Genomic DNA, 20,505 nt, shown 5'->3' with positions numbered 1-20,505 from the left:
TGACCATTTTTCCCTATTTTTTTTTCTTTTTTGATTAATAATCACTGTAAAGAGTGAAACCATCTTTAGGCATCTAAAAAAAGGGTATTATCTCCCCCAGCATCACCCACTCCATTCCCACCAATGTTAACCTAGTATACATTCTTCCACACTTTCCTGTGCTCACATAAATATACACTTATACATATGTTCTCTAAATTTCTTTTCATAAAAATAGAATCATCCTGGACATATTACTCTACGTTTTGCTCTTTTCAAGTGTCATGGATATCTTCCAGATCAACAGACATACATAATTCATTTATTTTAACTATTTCACCATATTCTTTAATAGCAATGTACCAAAACGTACTCAACCATTCCCCTGTTTATGGGCATTCAGACCATTTTAAACCTTTTTCTCACTACAAATAATGCTGCAGTTAACATTCTTAAACATTTACCTTTAGTGTTTTTATTTCTTGGGACAGATTCCCAAAAGCAGGGGTGCTGGATCAAAGAATATATATATATTAAACTTTATAAGCTATTGCTAGATTACTTTCACAAGATGATTACAGCAGCAATATATAAATGACTCTGTTTCCTCACATACCTACCAGCTGTAATATTATTGCTCTATTAATAATTTTTGCCATGTAATGGGTACTAATAATACCTCATAATTCTTTTAATATACACCTGACTCCCTGAGTCCTATTTTTCTATTGGGTTGTTTTACATTTTTCTTGTCAATTAGGGAATGCTCCTTGTATATTAACTTTGTCACATGTTACAAATGTTTTAGTCCAATCCATCATAGTTTTGAACTTCGCTGTTGACGTCTTCTCTCTCGCAAATAGTATCGCCATTATATTTTTTTATCTTGCTTACTAGGAAGGTCTCTCCTAGGCTTAAAATTTTTATTCTAATATTTTTATTTTTTATCTATTATGTTTAAATCTATAACTTACTTCTTGTATGAGATAAGGGCTATGGCTTTGTTTTCTTTCAGACAAACTGCCAATTTGGCCAGCATTGGTCATGCTGGCCATGTGTACTCTATCCTATTTCAATGATCTTTTTGAGCTTTATAGTCATTTTTAATATATAGTAACACAAGATCCCCCTCACTTATCTCTTTCATATTTTCTTGGCTATTTGCTGACTTTATTTATTCTTCCTTATGAACTTTAAAATCATTTTATCCAGTGCTGAAAGTGTAAGTCTAATTGGAATGCTAAAAATTTCAAAGGACTATCATTTTTTCCAAACCAGAACACAGTAGGGTTTTCCATTTGTTTAGATCTTATTTTATATCCTCCATGTTTTAGTTTTCTTAATATGGGTTCTTAATATTTCTTATTAAATTTATTCCAAAATAGTTTATAATGTCTGTTGTGAATGACATTTTTTCCATTCCTAATTACAATTTACTGTCGTTTGCCTACATTTCTCATGTCTTATTTATATTTGATATTTTATAAAAAATTATATCAGCATGTGTAGCCATTTTTGAATTTACATTCCAATGATGCTCTTAAGTTTCCCCTCCTTCTTCCTCTAATTTTCAACACACACACACACACACACACACACACACCAATATATAAACACCCATTCCTGGCAACAAAAATTTGTATCCAACATACCTTTTCCTTTTGAAAGGTGACTTTGGCATATCAGCCACAGGGATCATTTGTTCTCCTGGGCGTACCCACATGATGGGACCATCATCACTATCTTTTCGACTCTCTAATTTTAGACTAGATAGTGTCCCCCATGGCAGTGTACACTAGAGGCAAATACATAGAAATCAATTGTTTTCAAAATGTATCTTCAAATATACATTTAAGAATACTGCCCCCTAGACAAACATTCATATATACCTTTATACTTATACATTTGAAATACATACCTATATTGACTATATTCCTATATATTCATACATTTTCCTTCAAAAAATTCTATTTCAAACACACCAAGAGAATAATTATTCTTGGATGGCTCCCTCCCACCAACCCTGCCAGAGATATGATTCACTGTATTCATCATTTGTTATTCTTCCTTCTACCAAATATATGAGTCACATGATGTTAATAAGTTGGCCAAATAAGCAAGTGTTCTCCACGAGAATCTATAAAATGAACAATTAATTTAGTTTAAAAAAATAGAAACCTCAAAAAAAATGGATACCTCTTTGATCAGTTATAAACAAAACCTAACAAAACAAAAAGAAAAACCAAACCAAAATCAAAATTTATTTCTGTTTAGTAGTTTCTTGAAGACATCACTGGTCTAAAAGCAGAGATCAAAATCTTTGAGAAGAAAAGAGACAGAGAAAGAGAAATGACTAAGGGCCCTTGTTGATGGAATGGCGAGATGGTATTTAAAAAGAAACATTAACCCCATACCCCCTTTTCCAAAAGGGGAGGATTGTCAAATTAAATTTCTCCAGAAAGAATGCATTTAGCTCATTTCCTTTAAAATTAAAATTAAAATTTGAAACAAATATTTAAATAATGGTATTTTTAAAATACCACTCAAAATAAATAGATGTCCATCTCCCATGATGTCATTGGGAGAAATAGAAAAGGTTTAAAAGGAATAAAAAAGGAAATGAGGGGCCGGCCTGGTGGTGTAGCAGTTAACTGCGCGTGCTCTGCTTCGCTGGCCCAGAGTTCACAGGTTTGGATCCCACGTGCACACAGATGCACTGCTTGTCAAGCCATGCTGTGGCGGCATTCCATATAAAGGAGAGGAAGATGGGCACGGATGTTAGCCCTGGGCCAATATTCCTTGGCAAAAAGAGGAGGATTGGCATCGGATGTTAGCTCAGGGCTGATCTTCCTCACACACAAAAAAAAAAGGAAATGAAAGGAGAATAGAATGGAGTAAAAAAAAAAAAAAAAAAAAAAAAAAAGGCAAGAAAAAGATGTATATACACATATAGATTAAAAAATTGCACAAGCAGAAGTAAAAAGAAAGAAGAGATGTTCAACAGGTTATGTGGCAAATATTGGAGATAAACTGATCTTGTCACATTCTGACCTTTAAATTATTGATTAAATAATTAACCTAATTACATAGCTCAGAGATTTCTCTCTCAATAGGATAGCCTCAAGAGGCCCACAGGAAGAAATATTTTCTGGAATGCAGACTGTTGGGGAAAAAAAATAATCTGGCTAGAAACTACGTAAAGAATTTAAAGGGGCCTTAAAGCTACACAGTCCAAAATGTCTTATTTTATGGATGAGGAAACTAAAGTCCAGCAAGTTTATATGGTTTGCCCAACCCAGCTAGGTGTAGCCCAGGTTGAAATACAGATGTACAGTCTCCCAGGCCAGTTTTCCACAATGCCAAACTGCCATTCCCTTGTCCTAAACACTTAAATTTAGTAAGCATCCTTCCTGTACTTCTTAAATCTTCTAGTACTCAGTTTATAAAAAGCTGACAAACAGATGGAACTTAATTTCCTAAAGTGGCAGCAACAGGCAAGTGTTATTTTCTGGTCTACCACTTAGCTTTGTCATTATAATTAGCACCTGAGAAGTCACACACACACCCGACACAAGAATTACTTTTAGTTTCTCATCTCTTCCTTTCCTTCCCTCCAATTCAAATGAAATCAAAATTTTTGTAATTCTGAAAGAGCCATGATTTGTGTCACATGTAGCATGAAAGTAACACCCACAATTTAGATGCTTGTTATTGTTTTCTCTTACTTTTAAAAATGGTGAATCTTCCAACATGTCAAGGAACTCAGGGAAGTAATCTCCCACTTCTTCATCAACTGCTCCCACCAAGCTGATCTGTCGCATTGGGCCAGCTCTGTAAGTACCGTGAGAATATGTTCTTTTTACCTGAAGGATATGGATTTAATTAAAAGTTATATATAAGATAATGCTTGCTATCATTGCATAACACTAAATTATGTTGTCTGAGAATATTGGAACATAACATGAGGCAAGCAAAACAAAACAAAAAAGTTTTTACAAACAGTAAAAAAATAAGGCATTAAAAAAACATCATCTGCACTAAATCAAGCTATTTTACCTTCTCTAGCTATTCCTACACACTGCTTATGAAAACAGCGTTGAGACAAACAGCATAATTCTAGACACTGACTATAACTTCTGCTAATAATATAGGAGTTCATTATTTGATCTATAATGCCACTGAAATTACATTCAAAAGTTCATATATCTACATTTTCTTAAATGGTTCATATCTGTTCATCAGAATTTTCAAAAGCAGACCCTCTGTAAACATTACATTTAACCACCACCAGTGGTTTGTATGTCTAAAAGACCAGCAGGCATGATCTTCCCTTCTAGATCTTACCATATTAATTAGGATTCAGTTTACATTCCTATGATTAACTCTGATGAAAAACTACTAGAGATTGAGAACCAGGAGTCCTGGGTCCCAAATCTACCTTTGCTATCTACCAGCTATGTGACCTTTAGAAATCGCTTAAATCCCTTGAGTTTTAGTTTCCTTAACTGGAATGATTTACCTCAGATTGCTGAAGAAAATTTATTAGTTATATAAAGCCACCTGCATAGTGCTAGCAAATGGGTATTCATTCAAATGTCAACCAAAATAAAACAGCCTACACCTCAAGAATCAGTGGTACCTGAATTTTCAAAAGTACATTTAAATCCTGCAAAGAAACCTATGCCTTTTCATATACTAACACTAGTAAACAAGAGTCTTTTTTAAGCAAAACAAGTTCCTTTCATAAACTTTAAATCAAATCCTAATTATCTTTTTCTGTGGATTAGCCTTTGTGGCCACTAAATTTAGGGAGATCACATTGTCACAGTTTGCCTGGGTCTATCCCAGTTTTAAACTTGAAACCTGGATGGTTAAAAGATGTTCACATCACAAGTTGAACCCCCACAATCACAGCTGGTACAGATAGTATTATGTACCAAAGTACCTAAGCCCTCACCCATAGAGTTCCAAAAACATGACAATAAAATTCTATCATAATAGAATAATTTGACTAAGACATTAGAGAATTTTATTTTTTATCATAATCAGCAAAGCAGTATAACAATGATACATTAATTCCTTAATAAGTTTATTTACCAGATTGCCAAGTGGAAGTTTTCAGGAAGTGTCACAAATTTACTTCTCAGAACCATACACATTCCTCCAATCCCCAAGTTACAAAAAAAAAAAAATATCAATTGAGGTTCCGTGTCCCCATTTTGTACTCAAGGTCTCATTTTTCTTTTTCTATCTCCCAAAAGTTCCTAGCATTTCCTATACTGAGAGGCTAAAAGTTAAAATCTGATTCTACAAGTCTTTAGTAGGCTCTAGATGTTTAGATGAACTAACAGCACCATAATAGGAAAATTAGTCATCAGTATGCATTTCTGTAATGCAGTCTAACAAAGATAATGGATATCAATTTGAAATTTAACAAATTTACCAGAATAGACATAACACGTCAATTCTATTAGGTGATTCTTAGTTTGTGGCTTCAGTTTTGGGTTTACAAATGATCATATGAGTTTCAAGAGACCTCATGGCCATTCAGTGAAATCAAACAACTTATACTGTAAAACAAATTTTCCAAGTGCTTTGAAATATTTCATTTGACTTTCAAAAGTCACATTTGGGGGGCCAGCCAGGTGGTGTAGTGGTTAAGTTTGCGCTCTCTGCTTCGGCAGCTGAGGGTTTGCAGGTTCGGATCCCAGGTGTGGACCTATGCACCGCTTATCAAGCCATGCTGTGGCAGGCATCCCACATATAAAGTAGACGAAGATGGGCAGAGATGTTAGCCCAGGGCCAACCTTCCTCGGCAAAAAGAGGAGGACTGGCATCGGATGTTAGCTCAGGGCTAATCTTCCTCACCAAAAAAAAAAAAAAAAAAAAAAAGTCATATTTGGAAGGTAATATTTCCACTTCATACAAATAAGTAAATTTTATGTGCCTCAAATTTCCTTATCTTGTTTAATTCTGCTAACTCATCTAAATCATTAACTAGTTCTAACAAAGCCAAAATCAAATAAGTCCTTACCACCCAGCTGGTTCATTCTACTACATCACAATATCAACAATGATCAGTTGAATAATTTGGGTAGTGACTCAATGGTCAACTAAATAATTTGGACAGAGAGGACTTTTCAGTGAGAGAATTCTTCTAAAATACTAAGCACAACTCAATTTATGAGTGCTCTCAAAGAAATGGGTACTTTGAACATACTTTTAAAGCAAAAGTCAAATGGATGGATAGTCCACTGGACTTTTTTCCAAGAGAGTATATACAAGAATTAAATACATGCATACAAAAGATACACCAATAAAGAAAGAATGCTCTCTGATGTGAATGTTAGAAGAGATTTAGGAGTTAGAGACAATCTTCTATGAGGAAATATAAGTCTGAAATTTTAATAGTCAATTTATCTAGTTGGTAAAAACAAGTCATACTATACATGAAATTATTCATTTCTCAAATAATTAAAATAGTTTTTTGAATTCTACCTAGCAGTTGCCATGCAATAACTATTTCCATTCTACAAAAAACAAAAAACCAAAACTCTTATATAACATTATTAAACTATAGAGAAGAAGGATAAAGACAATTAATAATCAGAAAACCAGAATTATTAACAAATTTAACATTCAGCCCTCAGAGTAAAATTTGTTTAAATGTTAAGCAAAAACATGCAGCATTTAGTAAGAGAAAAAATGGGTAAAGCTTCTTGGGTGCTAATACTAAAGACAAATGATGTTTTATCTTATAACTTAAGTACTTGACTAACTTTGATTTAACCAGCTGTTGCTATTTTAGCTTAGAATGATTATTTTATTGATTGAAGAGAACATTACTGACCAAACCATCTTATTTCATTCAAATTACACCTTTACATTAATTTCCAAGTTTGCAAGTGTTATTCTTTGTTTAAAAATAAAATAAAGTGAAACGTCTAAACTAGTACAGACGTAAATATTAAAAACTTTAACATAACAGAGTAAATAAATTAGAACAAACTTGATTTTTCTTCCCCTCTCCAATGTCTATTTTGAGACTACCTAAAAAGAAGCTATATCTTTTGATGATTTTTTTAAAGTATGTTCCTATTAAAATTCATAAAAATTTCAAAGGATATTTGGAAGAAGCTGAATTTTAAAGAGTCAAGTAATACAGACTCTACTTGTTGGATTATAATCTTAAATATCGTATTTGGATATTTATAGTTAGTTCTTGTCACCTCATCGCAAAATGCAAAATACATATATTTTATAAGTAAAATTCACATACACACATAATTTGCCATAATAAAAGTACAAGTCTCTTTCCCTCTTTACCAAAATGTACTGAAACTGTAAAGGACATCCTGTTTGTCCACTATTAAAACCACAGGTAAATTCTACTGGAAAGTATGGTCTTTATAAAAACTATGTATACTTAGCTATCATGTTTAAAACAAAACAGCAATTTTCTTCAAAAACATTTATTCTCCAAATATTAAAGACAATATTCTGATACTCCAATAAGATACAAATATATTTAAATTTAAAATTAAATTTTAAAAATTCAACTGAAGTCATCAAAATATCTTTGTGCAAGTAATTTGAATTTTAAAATACATTGTAATATAACTTTCAATTATACAGCATTTAACAAAAGTTTCTATTTTAATAACTCAATACTTCAAACATATACTAAATCAGTTGGAACCAGCAAATTACACATACCAATATATTCAAATTCAAAAAGTATATACCTCTTGATGAAATATATACACAGCACTTAAGCTGTAAAAACAAAATACAAGAATATAATCCATATACTTTTCACAAAAAACAGTAAATACTTCTTGATTTAGGTGATACCTATTTTACTACAAATACTACATAGCAAATATCCAGTTTTCCCTATTACATGGAATAAAAGTAAATCATAACATCATAAGAAAAAAAGCTTCAATTCTCCTAAAATCATCTATCCAACAATTACAACTCAAGGGCAGTGGGGTGGGTAGAGGAAACAGGTAAGGGCTGAAAGAATCTCTAAATAGCCAAATAAATGCTACAAAGACCATGACTCATAACAAGGGTACTCTTCTTACATATATGTTTCTACATTAGGCCTAATTCTAACTAATCTCTAAAACCATAGAGGATTAAAAAAAACCTACACAGGGGCTGGCCCGGTGGCATAGCGGTTAAGTGCGCATGCTCCACTGCAATGGCCCGGGGTTCGCAGGTTCAGATCCCCGGTGCGACGCACCGCTTCTCAAGCCATGCTGTGGCGGCGTCCCACATAAAGTAGAGGAATATGGGCATGGATGGTAGCTCAGGGCCAATCGTCCTCAGCAAAAAGAGAAGGACTGGCATCGGATGTTAGCTCAGGGCTAATCTTCCTAACCAAAAAAAAAAAATCCTACAGATTTGGAAGGAAGAGGAGGGGCAAGAGGCAAGCACAGCTGCGGCTCCCCTAGGACATCAATATTACAACATAACAGTGACAAACCTACACGGAAAACAAAGAGCTAAATTACATTGCATATGCTCAGTAAAAAGGACATCTTCACTAAAATCTTGGTACTTAAATGATTTTTCTAGATAATAGAAGCATGTAGTTTTATCTGGAAAAGCACACATCCTGATGATACTGGACATGAGATTACTGTATCTGCTGCCATTCACTTCAGTAAACATTAATCAAACCGTCAGTTTTCTAATGCAGTTAAAAAATTAACCTGAAAATATCAAAACATGTCACTGCTTTAAAACATACCCTATATGCTTCCTAAAAGAAATGCAGAGTTACAAAAGAATACACATATTGTTCCTCCCAATTTAGGTATAGCCCGCTCAAAAAATAACACAATAAAAGATAGAAATGATACTTATTTATACATTTGCAAAAGCTTGTATTTAAATAGCACGTCTTAGAACAGATGTAACATTTTTAATCTAAATCTCGTCCCCACAGTCCCTCTACCCCACAAAAAACCCACTACTATCATGACTGCATTTCCACTTTTCCCCTCATATATTTTCCGTAAATTTTATAAAGGGAAAGAAAAAAGCAAGAAATAGGAGACTTCTTTAACCCACTGCCAGTAAGTGTCATTAACAAAATCTCAGAAGTTTTGGTTAATGGGAAATGAACTATTTAATTAAATTATGTTTGTTTGTTTTTTAAATAATTTTATTTATTTTTTTTTTTCCTCAAAGCCCCAGTAGATAGTTGTACGTCATAGTTGCACATCTTTCCAGCTGCTGCATGTGGGATGTGGCCTCAGCATGGCTGGAGAAGCGGTGCATCGGTGCGTGCCCGGGATCCAAACCCAGGCTGCGAGCAGCGGAGCACGCGCACTTAACCGCTAAGCCACGGGACAGCCTGTAATTAAATTATGTTTAAAATAAAATTCTGTTCATTCCACATGTACAGTAATCTTTAAAAACAAACAAAAAAAACCTTATGATTCTGAGGTCGGCTTGCTACAAAAAGAAAAAAGTAGCCTTCCTGACAGGAAATACATTGCCAAAAATAAACCTATAAGACTTAATACTGCTTTCTCTTATTTTACTTATAAAAATTGCTGCAACAAGGGAAGAAGCAAATATAGTAATAAGCAAGTCAAAAAACCATGAAGAATGACTCATTTGAAACAACTTGCTGTTTCCCCAAAATGTGTTCCCTGATACGTCAGGCCCTGAAGAGAAGATTCTCTAAAATCCAATAGGTTTGGAAAACTCTTCCTGTTTGGGAGGTTCACCACACACATTGGCTATTCAAGTTTCTGATAAGTGGACAGTAAATAAACATAACTTATTTGGCCCAGCATTACACACACTCTTTCGACTTCAAAACCTGTTTTTCTTACAATTGTTTTAGTATACCTATCAACATCCCAAAGTATTAAAAGTTCCACAGAGTACTTTACTAGTGATCCATAATAAATACAGAAGATATTATAGACATTTCTAGCTAAATATCAGCATCCATCTGAAGAAAATGCAAAAATAGGATAGTTGGTAGAGCCAAAAATTAAGGGGGTGAGGGCAGAAGAGGCTGTTGGTTCAATTCTGCTGAGTTTTTTGGGGGGAGTGAAAGAGGAAAGAGGAGAGTCTCTTATTTTAAAAACCAAAGCTAGCTCACCACCTTCTTACTTACACAGGCAATCTAAACATCTAACATAACTAAGTATGCCACATGGGGGAGCCATACCCCATCACATCTGGCATATCCTTGCAAATCAAAATAGAGTAAGTAATGACATTTAATCAATATTTTATTTCAAAAACATCCATATAACTTCAACTAAAATAAGAATGAAAGTTTTATTCATTTTAAAATTTGTACAACAAAGAAAAAAGGCTCCTTTCTCAATTAGAGCATCTGGTACCTTCCATAATAATATTTTGTATAGATTAGTTCATAAGCATTCAAGGAGGATGTGACAGGTACAATTGGTCAAAATGAAAATTTAATACAAAGGCAGGCAATGGTTCAAAGATGGCATATAAAATCGTCTTTAGTGGCCTAGCACAGTGAATGACCGCAGCAGGAATTCAACAAATTTTAGTTTTCTCCCCTCATTCTGCAGAGAGGCAATGCTAACAGATCAGATTAATTAAATGTTCACTATTAATATATTAGCCATTTAATAAGTTAACACCTAACATAGGTTATTTGATATAAATGACTTATAACCAGAATAAAATAAAAAAACAAGATTTAGAGTTTGGGGGATGGGAAAGAGGGATTAGAAGACAATTGCTCCAGTTTTCATATTCTCACAGATCTTACTACAGGGTTCAGAGTGCGTGCTAATTACATACTGAGTGATAAGACAGAACTGTCATTTATTCTTTGACAGAAATATTTAAGACAGAAATCTCATATATTCCTGTGTTACTTGTCTTTTTGCTTCCCTAACATCAAAGACATAGGACAAATGAATACTTGAACAAAACAGAGATGGTAGAAGAACTAGGAAGATTGCAAATAGCCAAAAATTCTTCGAAACATGTAAGCTCATTTTTGAGCAATGTGACTGTGCCACTCCTATCATCAAGAAGTGAATCTGGGTTTGGCCATGTGACTTCCTTTGGCCAATGGGACATTAGCAAACACAACCAGAGCCTTGTGCACTGGGGACTGCCCTCTTTCTGCTCTATGGAACCCTGCAACTATGACCACGTGTAGGAGCAAAGGCTAATCTGCTAGATGATGAGAGAAATGTGATCATCACCCCAGCTGACCCTGCACCAACTGCAAGACATATAAGCGAGGTCTTCTAAGACCAACTGATATGCCAACCACCAGATTAGGCTATCCAGCTCCAGCCAAGATGACAAAGACCAAAAGAACTGTCAAGACAGCCTAAAGAATTAGGAGAAATAAATTTAAGCCACTAAGTTTTGAGGGTTTTTGTTTGTTTACTGCAGCAAAAAACTGATATAGATGGGTTACAAACTTGCAACAAAAATCCATGTATATATGTTTCTATTCTCAAATAGACCTTTATCATACAATTTGATTGATATTATACCACTAAGCTCAGAGCCACAACATTAGAGAAATGACATGACCTATTAAAACAACATATAATTCCACATGGTCTTCAAAATTTTCAGGAAACCTGAAAATTGGATGAAGATGGAAAACAGAATTATACAGGTAAAAAGAATTCGAGGGGCTGGCCTGGTGGCACAAGCGGTTAAGTGTGCGCGCTCCGCTGTGGTGGCCCGGGGGTTCGCTGGTTCGGATCCCAGGCGTGCACCGACACACCGCTTGTTAAGCCATGCTGTGGCGGTGTCCCATATAAAGTACGGGAAGATGGGCACAGATGTTAGCCCAGGGCCAGTCTTCCTCAGCAAAAAAGAAGAGGATTGGCATCAGATGTTAGCTCAGGGCTGGTCTTCCTCACAAAAAAAAGAATTCCAAAACCAAAGACCAAACAATAGGATGTCTTAATCCTTTCTCAGTGTCTTGTATGTGTGTGTGTGTCTGTGTATACACATATATACACATACACTCAAAAAAATCTCAAATTAATATGTTTCAAGGATAAAGACTGAACAGGTGCAAAAATGAGTTTTTGTGAAAACTACAGAGTAATATCACAGAGGTGAACACTATCACTATATAAAGACCATAGAAATGGCTACATAAGTTGTCAACTTTTAGTTTCCATAGAATTTAGGGCAAATTATTTTCGTTGCTCTGATTTTAATTAAAGAAAAAGGAAAAAAAAGAAAATTAGTTTCATGTGGATGCAAACACAATGTGGACTTGGTTTGGGTTCCACAAGCCATTGATAGCCAAGGCCATCAGGTTTGCACAATATGGGGGATACCATTCACACTATTGTGAAAGGCTGCAGTGACAATTTACAATATCATATACAATGGCCTTGCTGGTAATGATTCTTTGAGTCAGATCTAAACTTGGACATGTGAAGACCTGTCTTAAAATTCAAGCTAATGGGTTTTTATTTACAAGATTGCAAGCACAGGTTACAATAATAGAATACAAGAAAACACGAAACACATATTTTAACATTATTATATACACGCTATTTTATCCATTAAAAAAGAGTACTAATTAATTACATAGATACTCATTATCATGAATTTCTTGAATGCTGCTAAATGTATTCTCCAAACTAAGATTAAATAAAAAGAATAAGGGTCAGATTTGCACCCTTTATTAACTCACTCTATTATCTCTTCTCACGTTTCTGGATCTTTTGGATACTGCTTTTTTGACTGGTTTTGATGGGATCAAAGGTGTTTCAGAATATAAAAAGTAGAAAAGAGAATTAAAGGATAGTTACTGGATTACAAAATTTTAAAATGTGAAACTTTTCTCTGCAAGTCTGTTTTCCTCTGCTATGTAAAAAGCATTACCTCACAACTAGAACAGCTTCCACTGAACCTAACCTATTGAACTTAGTTAATGAGAGAGAAGTCATCATGACCAAATTATCAAATTTTGTTCCTGAGCAACTGCCAGAATGTGAATTTGGCTTTATTACCCACAACTTGTTTTTGTTATGGTTGATATTAAGTGAAACTACATTCCAATATTGATACCTCCTTTCCTTCCCTAGAATACTAACACACATTAGCTCAATTAATATTATCATCTCAACTAATTCTCTTGGTGAAGACAAATTCACATGGCACTATGTAGGCTAATTCACTTGAACTAGCCACCAAATATATAGAGCTTCACTATGTGATTCTACTAATAAGCATGCATGATAACGCCAATAGGTAAGGGGAATGGGGATGCTGGAAGAGAAATGAGGTACATGATACATTTTCAATTTCTCAAGATGGGTGTTAATGTCATACTCTGAGAGGTGCTCAGAGCTTCCACGTTCTCAAAAAGAGTGATTAACAAAATCAAGTCCTCAAATACCTAGGAATAAATCTAACAAAAAATGTGTAAGATCTGTAGGCTAAAAACCAAAGAAATATTATTGGGAGAACATAAAAAGACAAATGAAGGGAAATACCATGATCATAGACTGGAAGATTCAATACTGTATGTAAAGACATCAATTCTACCCAAACTTATCTTCAGATTCAATATAACGCCAATCAATATCCCAGCAGATTTTTCTGTGGAATCTGACAAGCTAACTGTCAAGTTTACATGGAAATAAAAGAGCCATGGAAATCTTGAAGAACATAAAATTGATAAACTTATTCTGCTAGATATCAAGATTTACTAGAAAGCTATAGCAATTAAGACAAATAGAATAATGGAATTAGAGGGAGCCTAGAAACCCACATATATGATCAACTGATTTATGACTAAGTGATACTGCAATGTAATGGGGAATGGGTGTCTTTTCTATAAATGACTACGTCCAATGAATACCATGGGAAAAATGAGAACCTTGATCTTTATCTCACACCATATATAAAAATCAATTCCAGAAGAACTATAGATTTAAATGTAAAAGATAAAACAATAAAAGTTTCCAGAAGAAAACTTCAGAGAATGTATTAATGACCTTGAGGTAGATGAAGATTTCTTAGGACACATAAAGCACTAATCATAAGTGGGGGAAAAAAACCTTATATTAGGTTAAACTTAAGAACTTCTAGTCATCAAAGACACTCAAGAGTGAAAAGGCAAGCCACTGAGTGAGAGCAAGTATTTGCAATACATATAGCTGACAAGATTCTTATCCACAATACATAAAGAACTCCAACAAATTAGAAAAAATGCCCAATAGGAAAATGGGCAGAAGAGTAGACCAGGTACTTTTACAAAAGAGGATATCCAACTGGACAATAATTAAATAAAAAGGTGCTTGACCTCCTTAGTCATCAGAGAAATGCAATTTAAAACCATAATGAGATACTACTATTATACAGCCAATAGAATGGCTAAAATGAAAAAGATAGACACTGTTAAGTGTGGCCAGGATGTGGAACACTGCTGGTGGAAATGTAAATTGGTAGAATAACTTTGGAAAACCTGCAGTACCTAGTAAAGCTTAACATTTGCATACCTCTTGACTCTGAAATTCCAATCTTACATATAGTATATACCCAACAGAAACAAATACATATGCTCACCAAAACACATGTACAAAAATAGCATCTCTGCCGCAATAGCCCCAAACTGGAAACAATTCAAATATCCATCCACAGTAAACAGAATAAATAAATTGTGGTATAGTCATACAATGGAATACCATATAGCAATGAGAAAATAAACTGTTACTACACACAAGATGGATGAATTTCAGAAACATAATGCTGAAGGAAAGAAGCCACACATAACAATGTGCATACTATTTCATTCTATATATAAAAGTTCAAAAACAGGTAAAATTTATCTGTGGTATTCAAAGTCAGAAGAGGAGTTACCTGGGTGTCTGTGTATGTATGGGGGGGCAGTGTAGTGATAAAGAGAGGCCTGGGAAGGGCTCTGGCTACTAGTAATATTATTTTTTTAAATCATGGTTTGTTTACTTTGTAAAGATTCATCAAGCTACATATTTATAATACGTGCATTCTGTGTACATGTTATACTTTAATAAAAAGCTTATCTAAATAAATCAGTTTTTGAAAAGCTTTGAAAAGTTTTTATTTTATTTTTTTTTTTTAAAGATTTTATTTATTTATTTTTTCCCCCCAAAGCCCCAGTAGATAGTTGTATGTCATAGCTGCACATCCTTCTAGTTGCTGTATGTGGGACTCGGCCTCAGGATGGACGGAGAAGTGGTGCCTCGGTGCGCGCCCGGGATCCGAACCCGGGCCACCAGCATCGGAGCGCGTGCACTTAACCACCAAGCCACGGGGCTGGCCCATGAAAAGTTTTTAAAAAAATTTAAAAATTAAAATACAACTACCATATAATCCAGCATTTCCACTTCTGGGTATTTATCCAAAGGAAATGAAATCACTATCTCAAAAAGATATCTGCACCCCATGTTCACTGCAGCACTATTTACAATAGCCAAGACATAGAAAGAGAAACAACCTAAGTGCCCCTTGATGGAATAATGGATAAAGGAACTGTGGTATGTGTATACACATACACAACCACTGCAATACTATTCAGCCATGAAAAAAGAAGGAAATCCTGTCATTTGAGACAACATGGATGGACCCTGAGGGCATTATACCAAGTGAAATAACTCAGAGAAAGATAAGTACTATATGATCTCATTTATATGTGGAATCTTAAACAAACAAACCTGAATTGACAGATACAAAGAACAGATTGATGGTTGGAGGCTGGTGAATGCAGAGGGAGATATGGGTGAAGGTGGTCAAAAGGTACAAACTTCCAGTTACAGGATAAATAAGTCATGGGGATGTAATGTTCAGCATAGTGACTATAGTTAATTCTGTATCTGTATATTTGAAAGTTTCTAAGAGAGTAGAGCTCAGAAGTTCTCATCACAAGGAAAAAAAACTGCACTCTGTGTCGTGATGGATGTTAACTAAACTTATTGTGGTAATCATTTCTCAATAGATAAATATATCAAAGCATTATGTGTACATCTAAAACTAATACAATGTTATATGTCAATTATCTCAACAAAAAAAACCTCAATTAAAAAAAAAGAAAGGGGCGGGCTTGCCCCGTGGTGTAGCAGTTAAGTGCGCGCGCTCCGATGCTGGCAGCCTGGGTTCGGATCCCAGGCATGCACCGATGCACCGCTTGTCAGGCCATGCTGTGGCGGAGTCCCATATAAAGTGGAGGAAGATGGGCACAGATGTTAGCCCAGGGCCAGTCTTCCTCAGCAGAAAAAGAGGAGGATTGGCGTGGATGTTAGCTCAGGGCTGATCTTCCTCACAAAAAAAAGAAAGAAAGAAAGAAAGAAAATCTCATAACCATTAAGCAGTTACTTTCCATTTCCCTCTTCCTCCAGCCCCTGGCAACCACCAATCTGCTTTCTGTTTCTATGGATTTACCTATTCTGGATATTTAATATATATGGAATCATACAATATGTGATCTTTTATGACTGGCTTCTTTCACTTAGCATAATGTTTTCAAGGTTCATCCACACTGTAGCATATATCAGTATTTCATTGCTTCTTACAGGTGAATAATATTCCATTGTGTGTATATACCACAATTTAGTCAACTCCTTATCCACATGTAAAGTATTGGTGGTAATTTTTGATCTTCCGTACTTGCTGTACTCCCTATCATCAATTAACATACTCTTAAGAGTCCTCATTCAGAAGTCAGTCATTGCCTAGTGAACAAAATGGAAAGCTGTTGTGATGTTGCACTAAGTCAGTATAACAACTCTCTTTGTATAACCTGTTACATTCTACAAAGCATTTCTAACAACAACGCTGTGAACTGAGTACTATTATCATTATCTTTATTTCATAGGTAAGGAAACTGAGACGTAAAGAGCTTAAGTAGCTGTCTAGTGTCACAGCTGGTAAACGGCGGAACTAGGACTAGACTCCTTCCCTTTCCATTCACCCCGTATCAGAGTTCATCCAGCTACCCTCACTAACCCAGTCACAGCTCACTACACTGACTATAAAATATTTCGAAAAATTACATTTGGGAGAAAGGTTCTCACATTCAGAACAACAAAAGCCTCAAGGTTCAAGTGGTTTAGCTCTAAATATATGTTTGTAAGTCACTCCTTGTAATTCATAAAGCATTTTCCCAAATAAAAAATTATATAAATGGTTTAAAAAAATCACTTCCTGAAAGGACACCACAAACTAGGTTCAGAGATAGAAATTTTACTGGGAAGTCAAGAAACTAGAAACAAAACTAAGCTACAATAAGTATGCTCAGGGGCTGGCCCGGTGGCGCAAGCGGTTAAGTGCGCTCACCCTGCTTTGGCGGCCCAGGGTTCGCCGGTTTGGATCCTGGGCGCGCACCGAGCACTGCTTGTCAAGCCGTGCTGTGGCAGCGTCCCATATAAAGTAGAGGAAGATGGGCATGGATGTTAGCCCAGGGCCAGTCTTCCTCAGCAAAAAAGAGGAGGATTGGCATCGGATGTTAGCTCAGGGCTGAGCCTCCTCACAAAAAAATAAAAATAAAAAATATGTATGCTCATTTTTCTTCTACTACTCTCTTTGGAATCCCATGCACTTTCATTAAAGCCAGCGCATAAGGATGAACCCAAGGCTACCTTCCAGTCTGCAGAAAACAACTTCTCAGTGTCCTAGGCATTTAAAAAAACAAGCAGAGGAATGACATCAGCATCGTGGCGGAGTGAGCTCTTCCTTTAGACTCTCCCCTCTAAGATACAACGAAAAAGACATTCATAAACCAACAGAGGACATTCACACAATAATAAATGTCTGCGAGACCCACAGAGCCATACATCTGAAGGTGGAGGTGCTGAACCCTCCGGGAGGCAGCGGAAGGAGGTAGGGGGAGATCCTCTCCCTCCTCCAACTGCAGCGACCTAAAGCGTGGGACCACACGGCTCTGAGAGGAGGCACGGAGGAAGCAGTCCTCCACGGGAAAAGCTTTGCTCTCTGAGTTGCCTCCCAGCCTGTGGGAAGCTCCACACAGAGGAGGCTAAGCAATTGCAGGGGCGTATTCAAGAAGCCGAGCAGCCCAGGAGGGCAGATAGTGACAGCAAAGCGGGAGCGCCCCTGGGATCACATGCGAAAGAAAGCGCCCCTCCTCCTGCCTGGTGCACCAGCTCCACCAGTTGGCCAGAGCACGGGACCCTCGCCAGAGCGCCAGCACCTACAGTGTGTAAAGCAGCGACGGCCAGCAGGCAAACGCAGATGGGCTCTGTCAGCATAGCTTCCAAAGGTCAGGGACAGCTGCCAGGGATTGCAGCAGGCTCAGAATACACAGCTCCTGCCCACCCCGCAGTGGCAGTGGGTGGAACCTGCGACCAGACACTTCCACTATGCAAAGGCACAAATCCACCCCATCAAATAGTATGAAGAGGTATATTAATACACCAGACCAGAAGGAAAACGACAAGCACTCCAAAATCAATCCTGAAGGCACAGAAATTTACAATCTAGATGACAGAGAATTCAAAATAGCTATGAAAAAAGCTCAACGAGTTACACGAAAACTCAGAAAGACAGTTCAATGAAATCAAGAATAAAATTAATGAACAGAGGGAATTCTTCACAGAAGAGATTGAAACTATGAAGAAAAACCCATCAGAAACGTTGGAGATGAAAAACACAATGAATGAGATAAGGAAAAACCTGCAATCCTTGAATAACAGAGCTGATATTATGGAGGACAGAATTAGCAATTTAGAGGACAGAAATACAGAATTGCTTCAGATGGAGGCGGAGAGAGAACTCAGACTAAAAAGAAATGAAGGAATTCTCCGAGAAATATCCGACAATTAGGAAATGTAATATAAGGATTATAGGTATTCCAGACGGAGAAGAGAGGGAGAAAGGAGCACAGAGCTTGTTCAAAGAAATAATAGCTGAGAACTTCCCAAACCTGGGGAAGGAGCTAGAATTACAAGTAAAAGAAGCTAACAGAACTCCTAAGTACATCAAAGTAAAAAAGACCTTCTCCAAGGCATCCCTATCAGGCTTTCAGCATATTTCTCAGCAGAAACCTTACAGGCTAGGAGAGAGTGGAAAGATATATCCAAAATTCTGAAAGACAAAAACTTTTAGCCAAGAATACTCTATCCAGCCAAAATATCCTTCAGACATAATTTTATTTCTGGAGAAATAAAAACTTTCCAAGATAAACAAAAGCTGAGGGAGTCCATCACCACAAGACCCCCTCCTACAAGAAATGATCAAGAAGGCACTCATACCTGGAAAAAAAAAAAAAAGAAAGGGTTTACAGAGCCTTGAGCAAGGAGATAAATAGGCAGACAAAATCAGAAAATTGCAGCTCTCTCACAACAGGGTAGCAAACAATTATACCATTGAAGATAAATTGAAGGAAAACATAAAAAATAAATATAATCACTGCATTTTAATCACAAACTCACAAAACAAAACAGAATAAGTTGTGACAATAACTTAGACGGGGAAGAGGAAATGGATAGAACCTTCTTAGACTAAGGAAATAAGAGGCTATCAGAAAATGGACTATCTCATCTACAAGATCTTTTATACAAACCTCATGTTAACCACTAAACAAAAAATCAGAACAGAGACACAAATGATAAATAAAGAGAAAACTGAGAAAACCACCATAGAGAACCACCAAACTGAACTGGCAGTCCAAAATACATGGGACAAAAAACAAGGGAAATACAGCACAACCAGAAAACAAGTGATAAAATGGCAGCATTAAACCCTCATATATCAATAAACACTCTAAATGTAAACGGATTGAATTCTCCAATCAAAAGACACAGAGTGCTGGACAGATTAAAAAACAAGACCCAGGGCCAGCCCCGTGGCTTAGCGGTTAAGTGCGCGCGCTCCGCTGCTGGCGGCCCGGGTTCGGATCCCGGGCGTGCACCGATGCACCGCTTCTCCGGCCATGCTGAGGCCGAGTCCCACATACAGCAACTAGAAGGATGTGCAGCTATGACATACAACTATCTACTGGGGCTTTGGGGGCAAAAATAAATAAATAAAATTATTAAAAAAAAAAAAAACAAGACCCAACAACATGCAGCCTCCAGAAAACACATCTCAGCTCTAAAGACAAGCAAAGGCTCAGAGTGAAGGGATGGAAGACAACAGTCCAAGCTAATGGCAAACAAAAGAAAGCAGGTGTTGCCATACTTATATCAGACAAAGTAGACTTCAAGATAAAAAAGGCAATGAGAGACAAAGAGGGGCAGTATATAATGATAAAAAGGACACTCTACCAAGAGAACATAACACTTATAAATATATATGCACCTAACACAGGAGCACTAAAGTACATAAAGCAACTATTAACAGACCTACAAGGAGATATTAATAGCAACACAATAATAGTAGGGGACCTTAACACCACAATCACATCCAGACAGAAAGTCAACAAGGAAATAGTGGAATTAAACAAAAAACTAGACCAGATGGACTTAACAGATATATATAGAACACTCCATCCAAAAACAGCAGAATACCCATTCTTCTCAAGTG

General features: G+C 36.2%; 1 protein-coding gene across 1 annotated transcript in view; it reads right to left on the bottom strand.

Annotated features, from left to right (window-relative positions):
* The window catches only part of RSBN1L (round spermatid basic protein 1 like), an 80,301-nt gene that overhangs the window by 15,170 nt on the left and 44,626 nt on the right, over window positions 1-20,505 (bottom strand). Inside the window, exons 4-5 of the mRNA XM_087443203.1 lie at window positions 3,705-3,842; window positions 1,632-1,774 (exon numbers count right to left, since the gene is read on the bottom strand). Coding sequence (XP_087299329.1) covers window positions 1,632-1,774; window positions 3,705-3,842 — 281 coding nt within the window. The remainder of the gene's footprint in view (window positions 1-1,631; window positions 1,775-3,704; window positions 3,843-20,505) is intronic.

This window comes from Ceratotherium simum, chromosome 1 (genome assembly GCF_057802395.1).
Source record: "Ceratotherium simum simum isolate JZ-2026a chromosome 1, ASM5780239v1, whole genome shotgun sequence".
Taxonomy (NCBI): domain Eukaryota; kingdom Metazoa; phylum Chordata; class Mammalia; order Perissodactyla; family Rhinocerotidae; genus Ceratotherium; species Ceratotherium simum.
This window is presented reverse-complemented; position numbering and strand designations above follow the sequence as displayed.